Raw genomic sequence first — 12,442 nt, forward strand, 5'->3', positions numbered from 1 at the left:
CATCTTCATTAGCCATAGTGCATAAGGTGCCAAACAGTGAGACTGGCCACTGCTGGTGGTTTATCCTGCTGGGCCTTGCTTATTGCAAACTCATTTCATTACTATAATGAGCAAGATGTAAAAGAGTTTTCAAAATTTTAATAATGTGATTCATTTGAGGGAACGCGCTATAATGAGACATTCATGAGTATGACTTAGTATCACTTTGAAAGCAGTACTGTATTAGAAAAGACCTGTTGAACTAGATGTAGATCTGACTGTATTACTGCTCAAAAATATGATTATTTGATGTTCCTATCATTATACCGTATGTAATTGCAGAACTCCAATAATGAAAAATGCACATGGGAAAATCTGGGAACTAGCTATGTTAAAAATCCAACTAAAAGCAAGGATGAACACTTATAGAGGCTAGCTAGAATGAATGAGAAGTAGTTAGTATGACATGCACTCGTTGTAAGACATACTACTACTGCAGTGATGCTTTATATAAACTAAAAAAACCCTACAGATTGATGTATAGACATACACAATTTAAACTTAAATATGGTGTCAAATCTGGAAAGAAATAATAGAGAAAATTCAAACCATGGAGATAATTTGTTCTAGTTTAAGTAAAAAGTCTGTGTTAATATTTAAAATGATATTTTCTTTGACCTTTTTTTCATTGCAACAAATGCTGTTGTCTTTGTGTTTTTTTAATTTTTTTATTTCTTAGTTTGTTTGTTTTTTGCACTTTCAAGGTACCAGTAAGAATGTAAAAGTGATTTCTCTCTCTGTGCTAACCTTGCCCAGGAAGTGTTTCCGGTAGAGTGTGGCTGTTGTGTTGCATTCCAGTTTGGTGCGGGTGTTTGGGGACAGAGGCTGCAGCTGCTCTGTGTCACTCAGCTCGTGGTTGGTCCCCTCAATCCAGTAGCCCCCAAACTGCGGCAAGAGGATGAGAGGAAAGGGGCTTTTTCTGCCCAACACCTGTCAGAAGATGCAACACAACAAGCGGCTGACACACCGAATTCAAATATAATATAGTAGCGTCACAAGAGCAGCAGGAACTAAATTGCAGAATGGATATTATCCTACCTCGTGGACACTTGGGTATGGAATGTAGTCCTCCTCTGTCTGAAAAAAGTAAATAAGAGCTTTGTTTCCTTCCTAATCCCAAAAGATACGGTTTCAGAGTAATTGCATAACAGTTACGCAATGAAAATCAGTTCAGCAAACAGATTAGTTACATCAGTTATCAATGTATCTCAAAGCATTACCATTATTTAGCACACTGAACATTTTAAATCCTGCACTGTTGATATCATCATCTTAGCTTGTTAATTTTGTTGTTACTAGTATTTCAGGTTGCAGAGCGTAACATCAGAGGATGTGTGATTCTGAATACTAAGCCACTCTTTTTGAGGAGATGGCAAAGTGCATGTTGTACACTGAAGCAGAGCAGGATGTAGTGGAGCAGTCACAAGACAATGATTGCATCATGTGAATATCGTGTGTGTAAAGAGTTCTACCTTGAGTGGGGGAGGAAAGGTGCATCTCTGCTCATCCATCCTGTTGCCCTGCAAGTGCAGAGGATGAAATAAAAAAAAAAAAACAGAGAGCAGGAGACAAAGGGGTCACGCATACATTCAAAAACGTCCACACAAATACAAGTCGGGTCAAACCGTAAAATACTACATAGAGCAGGGTGAAAACTGTTTTCTAAATGAACAACTGCTACAAAACAAACCGGGAGACAGCAGTTTGTCTCATTGCATAAGTTTTCCCAAGTGATATGCAGCAGCCAACAAAGCAAAGTCAGAGAGTCACAGATGGAACGATACAGAAAGAGATCCAATACACACACACACACACACACACACACACACACAGAGTGCAGAGACCAAAAGCCAGTTAAATGATGCTAAAGAGCAGCCATTTAGGACTCACTAACAAAGAGGTCTGGTAAGACACAGGAAAAGTGTTGTTATAGGACCTGTGGAGCTGGAAAAAATGCTGAGCTAAGTGTTACTCCTACACTGAAAGATGTGTTTATGTATCTATAACACATCACACGGATGTATTGTTTGACTACAGTCCTGCATCACATCCCACACTAAAAACAAGGGATGCAATGCATACCATAATCAAATTACACCAGCATACACAGACGTTGAGGCCAACGGAGGCTAATATCACTGTGATTCATTTAATATTTTTGAAAACATGTTGCAACATGTAACGTGCGTGCACAAAGACCTTATGGGTTTTTTGACAAGCCTGGCACGGGATGGGATCACATGAGTAAAACAAACATCCTTCTGAAGCTTTTTGGGAACCTGGAGACAGTTTATCGAGTTGAGATAATGAGCTTACAGTGCTGTCAGCCAGTGCTACCACCAAACATTTAATGCTCTGACAACACTCCTCTGAAGCCACCAGACTCAACATCCTTCTCTCATGTACAGGAAGATAAGTGCTGTAGCCGAGGAGAGAGCCGGAGTGCTGCAGAATTAGTCAGAGACACGCTGAGCGGTTAGTCGACTGGTGAGTTTAGCTTAAAGAGCAGAGTCGAAAGGCGGAGATCAGTGCGTCGTCATCTTACCTGCATCTTTTCAATCATTTCAAATAAATCTGGCGTCTGTTGAGAGGAGAGTGAGACGAAACGTTTAAAGGTTAATTTATTTCTACAGGAGTCTTATTACTGTTCAACTTTGTTTGGAGATCCAATACGCTCCGTCTACTGATGAGTAAGAACACAACCCATGTGTTTTGCTGGGTTTACATTGCCCAGACCCAAACTTATCTTGCTTTTCCATTTTCTCTCTTCAAATTTACATTTTTACATTAAATTAGGGAATTTCATGACATGTAAATGTGATTAAACAGGGATAACTATGATTGTAGAGCTTGATGTGTCCTGAGTCCAAAACAGAAATGTGTGGTGAATTGATTCAAACATTTCTGTCACTCATTTCTACTCAAAGAGCTCAGTGACAATCATTCTGCTGGGCAGTAGGTGTTGTTGATATAGGACAGTGCTTGTTTTCTGTCCACTGTCCCCATGGCTTGCAACACTGCCAAAGTTCAGAGTTTTATTTATTTTAATTAACATTTTACCTGAACTGTGTGTGACATCTCTCCCCTCAAGTGAAGATTCAACCAGCAAAGTCTGACGTAGTCAAACTGTTTGTGTACCGAGTAACTGTGTCTCAGCTTTTACTGTGCTCATGTCCCCCACCTAAAGTCCTCCACCATGTGCAAACAATAGCTCACCACAAACCCTGAAAGTAAATATCCTCTGCTTTAACAACGTTAACCAGACATTACAATAAGAGGAGCTCTAGTGTTGGGCTACATATTATCTTTGAACTTAACAACTGCAGTATCGGACATACCTTAAGTCCATGTCCAAAAAAACGTGTGTATTTTCTTAGAAAAGATATATTAGCTTAATAAATAACAGGTCCCACTCTAACCTCTATTTGGAGTGGCAGTTGCCCAAGCTTTTGCAAAATTTTCTGCCAAGTTCCATCTCTGGCATGTTTCTAAAGTAAAGCTACTCACATGGCTGGGTTTCATCCAGCGTGCCTTTGTCACCACCGGAGCATAGACACAGTTGTCATGGTTTTTAGCCATTTCGAGGTGTCCTAAAACTGGCGTCCTACAGCTTCAAAATATGTTTCAATTTGACTGAGTCCAACAGGTTTGGATTAAACGCTCTCTCTGACTGCTGTGCCCTTGTGAAATGGTAGAAAGATGACTGTGTCCCACTCTGACATCCGAAGCGAAGCTGCATCCCTGCTTACTGCAACCATGGCTGACCAACAAAGCTGAAGACCAGATCTGCAGGCTCTCCCAGTGTGTACTCTAAACAAGCAGGATTATCAGCAAGTGTCTGCAAGCAGTTATTCCTTGAAATGTACAGAAGTAATCCTCTGACTGAAAGTAGAGGCGTCTTGTCATTTGCTGATCCTTCTTTGTCACTCTCTCTCTCTCTGCCTTAGAGTATTGCGGGAGGAAATCCAAAGAGCATATCATCCACTTCTACCTTTATCACTAACTCTGTCTTGACTCTGGCTGACAGGTATCCAGAGGTGGAGCCCAACTCCTCCAGTCTCAACATTTTCCTGGTCACAGAGCAGTTTTATGAGCAGCACTAAATCTACAGTAGGATGGCTAAATATTAAATTCAATATTTAGCAGCTGTGAAAATCAATGTTGTAGAAAATAAGGAAATAGAGTGAGTAAATTCACAAAGGCCCCGAAGAGAATCCTAAGAAAACATGCAAACCAAGCGGAGACAAACAGCAACCTCTGGAGACATCTCATTTTAGCAGAAAAGCAGACATGACCAGAGTGGAGGAGGTGTGGAAATCCATAGGGAGCCAGACAAGCGTTCAGTGCAGGTGTTTGAGCTGAGACCTTTCATTAGGAGAGCTAATAGGATTGTCATCATGACAAGAGGCAAATTAAATGCGCAAGACCTCCTCTGTCCTCCAGACTCAGCAGCTGCAGATCTGTGCATCCCAACGGAGCTGATAAAAACTTTAAAACGGTTCCTCGAGATTCTGATGGTCCTTACTTTTGCATTTTCTTTTTGGAACCGACTAATTCAGGTCTATTTTTGAAATGGGATGAGTAAAATTTATAGAATGAGTAACGTTTGCATAAGAAAGATTATAGTGAGGCAACACTGTGCGTGTGTGTGTGTGTGTGTGTGCTGAAAAAGGAAAATGGCAGTTATGTGTGTTTGAGTGATTTATTTTAGAAATATGCGATATTATTAAAATGGCATAGCTGTGATAAAACACTGGAGTTTGAATTAGGCAGTGACCATAAAACCAGATGGGTTAATTGCAGATTGACTTAGTTTTCACAGAGCTTTTCCCTTCATATTACCATAATGTCCCCCACCATCAATTTCATGGATTCCAAATGAAAGGACGTTGAGTCAAATTAGGTTTCAGATAACAAATGTTGGATATATTTGTAATTGAATCGCTACTGACACCTTTTATAGGGGTAAAATAAGGGTCTTTACTTTACTTTGCTTGCTCGCCGTGCAGCCATGTAGACAAAGAAGTTTCAAAAAGTCTCATGTCTGACTAATCGTCACCTACAGATGGCGTGTGCTGCAGGGATCAGGAAACACTGTTAAACAACCCAATCTCCAAATTCTCCTTTAATCCTTTTCTCTTTCCACTCACTCTGCTCTCATCAGATTAAGTCAGATCGTTAGAAGTATAAGCTCCATCCCAAAGTGTGAGAGATCTTATGAAGCAATCCAACCGCGGTGAGGTCGTATCCACTGGTAATCACCACACAGAGCTTTCTAAAATATCCCCGGCAGGTTTTTTATGATTGTCGCTCATTTATAGTGGTAAGATGTGCCAAAGGTAGCCATGCTCATTCTGACAGGGAGCAATTTAGTTTTCTTTTTTCCTTTACTTTCCTTTTGAAAGGAATAATAATAGACCAAACTAGGCAGATTCATAAATTATTAAAATACAGAAAAATCACAGAAAACAGTTTTAGAGAACTCAAGGCAAACTGATTGAGACTCTCTTACAGTAAAGTATAAATCAGAACATGTATTGCCTGCTAAAATGCACCTGTAGAGGAGAAAAGAAGCATAAATCAGCACTTTACAACTTACCCTCACTGAAACCCTGCAAAAAGTGTGGATTATATTCACTGACGCTGAAGTAAACTGGCTCTGCTCTCAGGACAGTAAAAAAAACAAACAAACAGATGGATAATAATTGATACCCACACAAGAATGATTAAACATCACTGACATTCCAATCTAGTGGGAGCGAAGAAGTTTGTCTTTTTGATTTCGAAATGGCAGCTGATCAGACAGGCCGGGTGTTGTTTGCTTTGACAGGAGTCAGACTTATTTGGTTTCAACTGAGAAATTGTCGGAACCGAGCTGACAATTTCCTTCTATAAATATCTTTCTATTAATGGAGATCTCTGTAATTACACAAGTTAAACAAAAGAAGAGAAGAAAAAATGACATCACAGGAGGGCGATCTGGGTCTAATACAGTCATGAGAGATTAAATACAGGCAGGTGAGGGCATTCAGAGAGGAGATGGAGCACAGACAAGATCAACAGTGAAAGAAGAAACAGAGAAACGAAGATCACAAAACTAAGGTCAGGGGTCAAATTGTAAATGCCCCCCCCCCCCCCCCCTCATTCTCCCCCTTACCCTGTGGAAAGGTGAGGTGGTGTTTGAGAGTGGAGACTGGAACAGCTGGGGCTCTAGTGTTGCAGAAATTCGGGGGTCACTCCCATCTTGTTTCCTACAGTCGGACACATGCAAGAGAACACTGAGTCAGAAAAGGTCACTGAAATTGAGATGAAACAAGAGGACGTATGGGGGGGGGGTGCCTCGGGAAATGTTGTTGGTCTCATTCAGCAACAGAATGCACCATATGGACTCGTGGTCTGGACCTTCGCACTGCTTTGAAGCCCAGAACATCACGCCCTCTTGTAACAGCATATTTTTTATTAATTTAATGATTGTCTGAGTATATTGTATAACTTCTTTTAAAGATTGTGAAATCTGACATGGTTTAGAGCATAAAAAACATTTAAGGCACAAAATAAGACAAAACTCCTCACAAGAGTCAACATTTCTTTCTTTGTTATCTCTACTCCCCCCATCTCTTATTTCTTATTTCCTATTGCTGTTTCTCCCAGTGCAACAACACAATTTACAATAAATCTAAATTTACTGTAAATGTTCAGTCATTGTAAGTCTATTATTTTACTTGTATGACTGATATCTAACACTTGCAGTGGATGAACTATGGATGATTTCTTGCTGTTTATTAAATCATATTCCACACACAGACTTAATTTCTAGTGCAGTGCAGAAACACTTCAGGGATCCAGGGACATAATACCCATAGTTTCACACTTCTTCAAACAGAGCATCTCTCCTCTCTAATCCAGGACAGTGATACATTGCTAATACAAAGGAGCAATGCAACTGGCATGCATTCTTTGCTTTAAAAAGCCAGGATGGCTTCATCCCCACAGGATCACTGATCAATATTCCTGCTGAATATGGTGCCCTATTGACACTGACAACTGGACAGTTTGCACAGCAGGCTTTCAATCTGTTTGATTAATTCAATCTATTTCAAACACGCCAAGTGATCGATGCAGAAGCTGCGATAATGCAAAGTGAAAAATGCACACGGCTGTTTGGGGATGACCAGTAACTCTGTTTAGCAAGGGTGCAGCTGAGTTAGACAACTGTTCAACAGGGACAGTGACAGAGATGGAAATCTGGTCTCACACTCACTGGGTGTGCAGAGGGAACCAAATGTAGGTGAAGAAGAAAGAGGGCATGAATCATTAACATACAGAGCTGCCTGCCTGCTATTACACAACGAGTGGATACCCAATCAAGGGAAAGTCCTGCAGAATGAAGCAAAAAAACAGGAACAATTCAGAACACAAGCCTTTTCTCAGGAGGCTCAATAAATATGAATGAGGCAAAGGCAGGGAGCTTCAGCGGCAGCTCTCCCATGGGAGAGCAGGATACGACAGGGCATCAGCTGCCCTGAACTCTTAATTAGAACTCATGCACAATAGATGGGTGCAAGGCGCACACACACACACACACACACACAGACGCACATATGTTTATTTATGTGAGACGAAATGCTTTACACTTAAAAATAGAGACAATACTTGTCTGAGATATTTCTGCTTCTGTCTGTCTGTCATGAAATAAAATTATAGCCATTCATTCCCTCTATTATGTCGTCTCTCTATATATAAGTGTGCGCAAAAGAATAAGTAGTAAATCACACATCAGAGCATAGATGACAGAGGAAATGTCCTGTCCAGCCTGTCACAAACTCACACCTATCACAAGCATGTGGCACAGCACTCATTGCCTGCCGCTCTAATCAGACACCTGCCTGCCCCGTGCAGCCTCACCACATAAGCTCTCTCCTCCAGATCAGCTTGCAAGCACTAAGCCACAGCTTCATCCCAACACCACAACAAATTACATAACACACCCCAGCTGGTTAGCGACGTGCCACAGAAAATCTGCCGTGTGAACAAGTCGCAGCGTGTCATCTGGGTGAGCTGATGTCCTGCGCGGAGCGGAGCGGAGCAGCAAACTTACTCACACTGTGGTAGCTGTACACCGGGCGCTCCCTGGGAAGTCCGAACAGTGACCAGCACTCGGGCAGATGACTCACTGTCTACACTTGTCCTATAGTTAAGCGCCTTCCCCCCTCCCCCCTCCTCTCTCTCTATCTCTCTTTCACACTTATCTCCTCTCTCTCACTCTTTCTTTGTGTTCCTCTCCCCCCGTTTGTTCTTCTCTCTCCCTTCTGCTCCAGTCATTTGGTGCTTTGCCTCAGTCGTTCACCTGCTGGCTTCACTCTCAGCTCTTTAGACTGTCACACGCTCCCAGTGAGCATCCTCTCCCCTGACTGATTCTCCTCCCTCCCTCACTCTCTCTCTCTCTATCCCTCTCTCCTCCCACTCAGTCTCTCACACACATACACGCTCTTTAGTAGTCACTTCCTCCATCTCCACTGTCTTTTGTCTGCTCTCAAGCTCTCGCACACACGATCTAGCTGCCTGAACACCACCATCGCCACCCTTATCCCCTCTGAAGCAGGAGACCCTCCCCCATCATCCTTTTAGAGAACTGCTGAAGTCTGCCACTCAGAAAAAGAAAGAAAAGCAGAGATCCCTACGGTGCATCACGAGCCAACTAGGGCTGTTGCTGTGGCAACAGCATCAGCTACATGTGAAAAAAACACATGCACATTTATGTTCATTATGATACGACTCAAACAAGGTGATTGTGTCCAACATTAAGCTGCGAAAGGTGAACAGCCATTGCAGCCATTGTTCAGAATGACAAAGCAAGCACAGCCAGGTTTTTAATTACTGTAATGAGTCGCATACAATCCCCAGATTGAACATGCGCTTTTACACCACTAAGCTACCCTCTCTGGTTCCCAGCAGACCAGGAGCTCCCGCCGCCAACAGTGCCTTTTCCTGCTAAATCCCCCGCTAAATAATACTAGTGCTGTGACAGTGTCAACCTGTCTTTCATTCCTTAGACAGCTTCTAGATGAACAAGTAAGCACCTGTGGAGTAAAGTAGGTGTGTGTTTGTGTGTGTTATATGTGTCAGACATGAAGAGATATAAAGAGATTACACCACCATCCTCATACTGTGCACCATTAAAAGCTTAGTATTGTGATAAACAAAACAAATAATCTTCTCACTGTCCAAAACTTAATAGAAAAAAAAAATCTGTTTTATACAATTAAACGAACTTTAACAGCGTCCAGAGATGTGTTGGGACACTCTGCACTAGTGAGGCCATACCACACTTTTTGTGTTGTTTAAACCTATGACCATCGACTGCAGATGTTATCGATGCATTAAATGTTTTTGAAAGAGCTCAGAAGAAGGAGGTTTGGGTTCAGATTGAAAATGTTGTGCGCTGGAGGCTTTGTCAATAGTGGTTATAGATAAAAACACATTAACGGATGAGCGCGGACAGATTTTGATAAAATGTCCTGCTTAAAATCTGATTAGCACAGAGTGACATTTTAACACGGACTAGTGCAGCTGTTTCCTATCAAATCAAAGCCACGTGCACGTGCACAGTCTGGTTCCTCACTGAGGGATCAATACGTTTGGATACTGGCAAATGAATAAATAACAGCAGAAGATCCCAAAACACATGGAGCTTTATTCTTAGCTCACGCGGAAGAATCTAGCTGGTTTAAAATTGATTGTATCCTCCCTGCTCCAATGTCCTCTGCAGAATCCCACAGTAAATCCCTTCTGACCAGCCCTGCTGCCAAGGATTCCCATCCCATTAGCCTGGTGAAACAGCCTGTGGTCTCCTTCCACTCTCCTCCCCCGACACCGTGTCCTCTGAGAATTGCTGTCCTGAAATTTCCACATCTCCAACCATTTCTCTGCCTCTCACTTTCAGCTTTTTAGCAGCCGCTTCTCAACCAAGACATCTTGGATAACAATACTGTATTTCCTTAGAGACAAATAATAGCTGAGTCTACTTTGATCCAGTAATTCCTCTACAAATTAGAGTGAGCCAAGAGTCAGCAATTGTGTGCTTATTGTTCAGCAAGTTTAATGACACGTTTGTATTTAGATCATTTGGATTCACGCTGAACAAATTAAACGCAGCAAGCTGCTGAAATGTAACTTATGCGATGTGAGGAAGCCTGTGGGTTGAGGCTCCAATCACAGACACATAATACTGCATATCAGCAAACACGTCAGAGGTCTTCAGCTTGCAAGGTGGCTGCTGTTCTGAACTATGAAAGAATGGTTATTTATGTGTAATCACTGTGCTTCTCCCACAGGTTGCGATTTAATTAGAGGTGGTCAACCTCAAAAGTGGGCGATGGACTGAAGCCAGAACTCAACCACAACCATCAGCTGCAACAATGGCACTGAATTCAAGAGCGATCTAATGTGTGCATGAATGTGTCAGACTAGCAGTCTTCACTTTATCTGCATTTCCTCAGAAACATAAGAAATAAATGAGCACCACAAAAAGGTTCTTTACACAGCTCAACACATGGGAAACAAAGTGACACTTTTAGATTCAAGGTTATGTTTCGCCTGTCTTCTTCCTAATGAGCACGTTTTTTCCACTTGTTTAGTTGGTGTTGGATGTAGGAGGCTTGAAGGTTCTCCTGCTGTTTTTAGATTTGTTAAAACGCACCCCTTCGTCACTCCTAAACAAAGTGGCTGTTTAATCAAGCCCACAGTTTGTTTGCAAGGCAAAGCAGGAGCGCCAACTGCTTCCAAACTCTTGGAGAAACTTTCCATCCCCATCCTGATTTCCCTGCAGTAAACCTGAACCCCACTGTGACTGTGATTGTGACTGGTTTGATGCAGTATGCAGCATCCTTTTTTTTTTTTTTTTAATGGCTTGTTTTGAACTGGGTAATAGGGCTACATTAGGGGGTCCCTTAACGCAGACATGACAGATGAGCATGTTTACATTATGACCTCTTTTTCTCACAGTGGATTCTCTCTTGCTTATTAATTACAAATGTGTTAATATGATGGAATCGCTGCAGTTTTTCCCGTTGCACAACTGCACATAATAGTGAATTGATTAAAACAAGGGAGTCTGCAGCAACTGATCCTAACATCACCACGCTAACATGCTCATATTGTGAATATTAATATAGTCTATTAGCAGGTATAGAGTCCATCATCTTGCTTAACATTATCCTAAGATTAGAATTAGAATAGATTAGAATTGTGGGTAATAAAACCCCTAGACTGTGCCTCCTTCTCAGCTGAAGCAAAGATTTCATGCCTATTAATTCATGCCCCTGGTTACAATTTGTGAGAACTACAGAGGTTTATTTAACACCAGCACTTTTCAGCTGTGCTGCTTCGTGACCTTGTTTCCCCTGTGTCATCATATATTACAGCAATGACACTGAAGAGGACAGATAGTCAGTCTCCCTGTTCAATATTTCCAAATTCAGTGTGAAGGAGCAGCACCTGCTGCCAGAGATATAAGAAACACATGTGTTACGGATTACCACATAAATAGACCTGGGATTGGTCTGTTCTGAAGGCCACTGTTCCCCAACCCCTGAGACTGAAGTGTTCAAACAAATGGGAGGATGATTGTCTCTGGTGTGAAACAATCTCTATAATAATATACCGTGCTTACTGTAGGCTACGTGTATGGCCTCAAAGGTAATCTGTCCAGATAAAAAGTTCTGATTTCTACTCAAACCTGTTTTATTTTTAGACCACTTTGGTGACCAAATGGATACAGCACATGCCATGTAGCTGCTGGAGACATTTACTGCCTGCATGTCATATTTCCTCTCTTCTCACATGTTTCTAAACTATAATATTAATCTGTGTGACGAAAGTAACAAAAAAAAAAAAAAAAACAACTCCTCTGCACTCATTAATCATCTGTGCTTTTTATCCTTCAGCTATAAAAATCCCAGCCGCCACAATCAAATCAAAGAATATATTGGACAAAATTTAGAAAGCAGACATGTCTGAGAGGCTGTTTGTTCCCAAGGAAGTGTACCTGTAAAAGTTGTTTTTTACAAACAGATATGGAAATCCTATTTAGTAGTTCTTATAAAAAAAAAACAGGACACACCAGCTATTGGTGGTGTAAGCAAACACTGGATGCTAGAAATGATAAATAATAAAATGTCTGTGGGACGTGATGCATGAAGAGCCTCCGATGCGTTCTCCCGAGCCGCACCTCCTCTGACAGCTGGTCATATTCAGTATGCATTAAAAGGCCAGGCATGGCAGATGTTTTTCAATAAAGCATGATCACTCTACCAACAGGTCCTGATTTCCAGCAACTGTCAAGATTTTTTGAAAACATGCAGCCTCAGGGAAATCACAAATAATGTGGAAAGTGGCTGTGGGA

General features: G+C 41.6%; 1 protein-coding gene across 10 annotated transcripts in view; it reads right to left on the reverse strand.

The window, feature by feature from the left end:
* The window catches only part of rap1gap (RAP1 GTPase activating protein), a 33,558-nt gene that overhangs the window by 10,329 nt on the left and 10,787 nt on the right, over window positions 1–12,442 (reverse strand). For 6 of the 10 annotated variants that reach the window (XM_026367186.1, XM_026367183.1, XM_026367182.1 and 3 more), the window contains exons 3-7: window positions 6,197–6,290; window positions 2,585–2,620; window positions 1,512–1,559; window positions 1,078–1,116; window positions 787–969 (exon numbers count right to left, since the gene is read on the reverse strand). In XM_026367186.1, coding sequence (XP_026222971.1) covers window positions 787–969; window positions 1,078–1,116; window positions 1,512–1,559; window positions 2,585–2,620; window positions 6,197–6,290 — 400 coding nt within the window. Of the gene's footprint in view, window positions 1–786; window positions 970–1,077; window positions 1,117–1,511; window positions 1,565–2,584; window positions 2,621–3,546; window positions 5,088–5,145; window positions 6,162–6,196; window positions 6,291–12,442 lie in introns of those variants that run through there. The other 4 variants (XM_026367184.1, XM_026367179.1, XM_026367181.1 and 1 more) reach the window with 4 other exon arrangements.

The sequence above is a fragment of the Anabas testudineus genome, chromosome 7, assembly GCF_900324465.2.
Source record: "Anabas testudineus chromosome 7, fAnaTes1.2, whole genome shotgun sequence".
Classification (NCBI taxonomy): domain Eukaryota; kingdom Metazoa; phylum Chordata; class Actinopteri; order Anabantiformes; family Anabantidae; genus Anabas; species Anabas testudineus.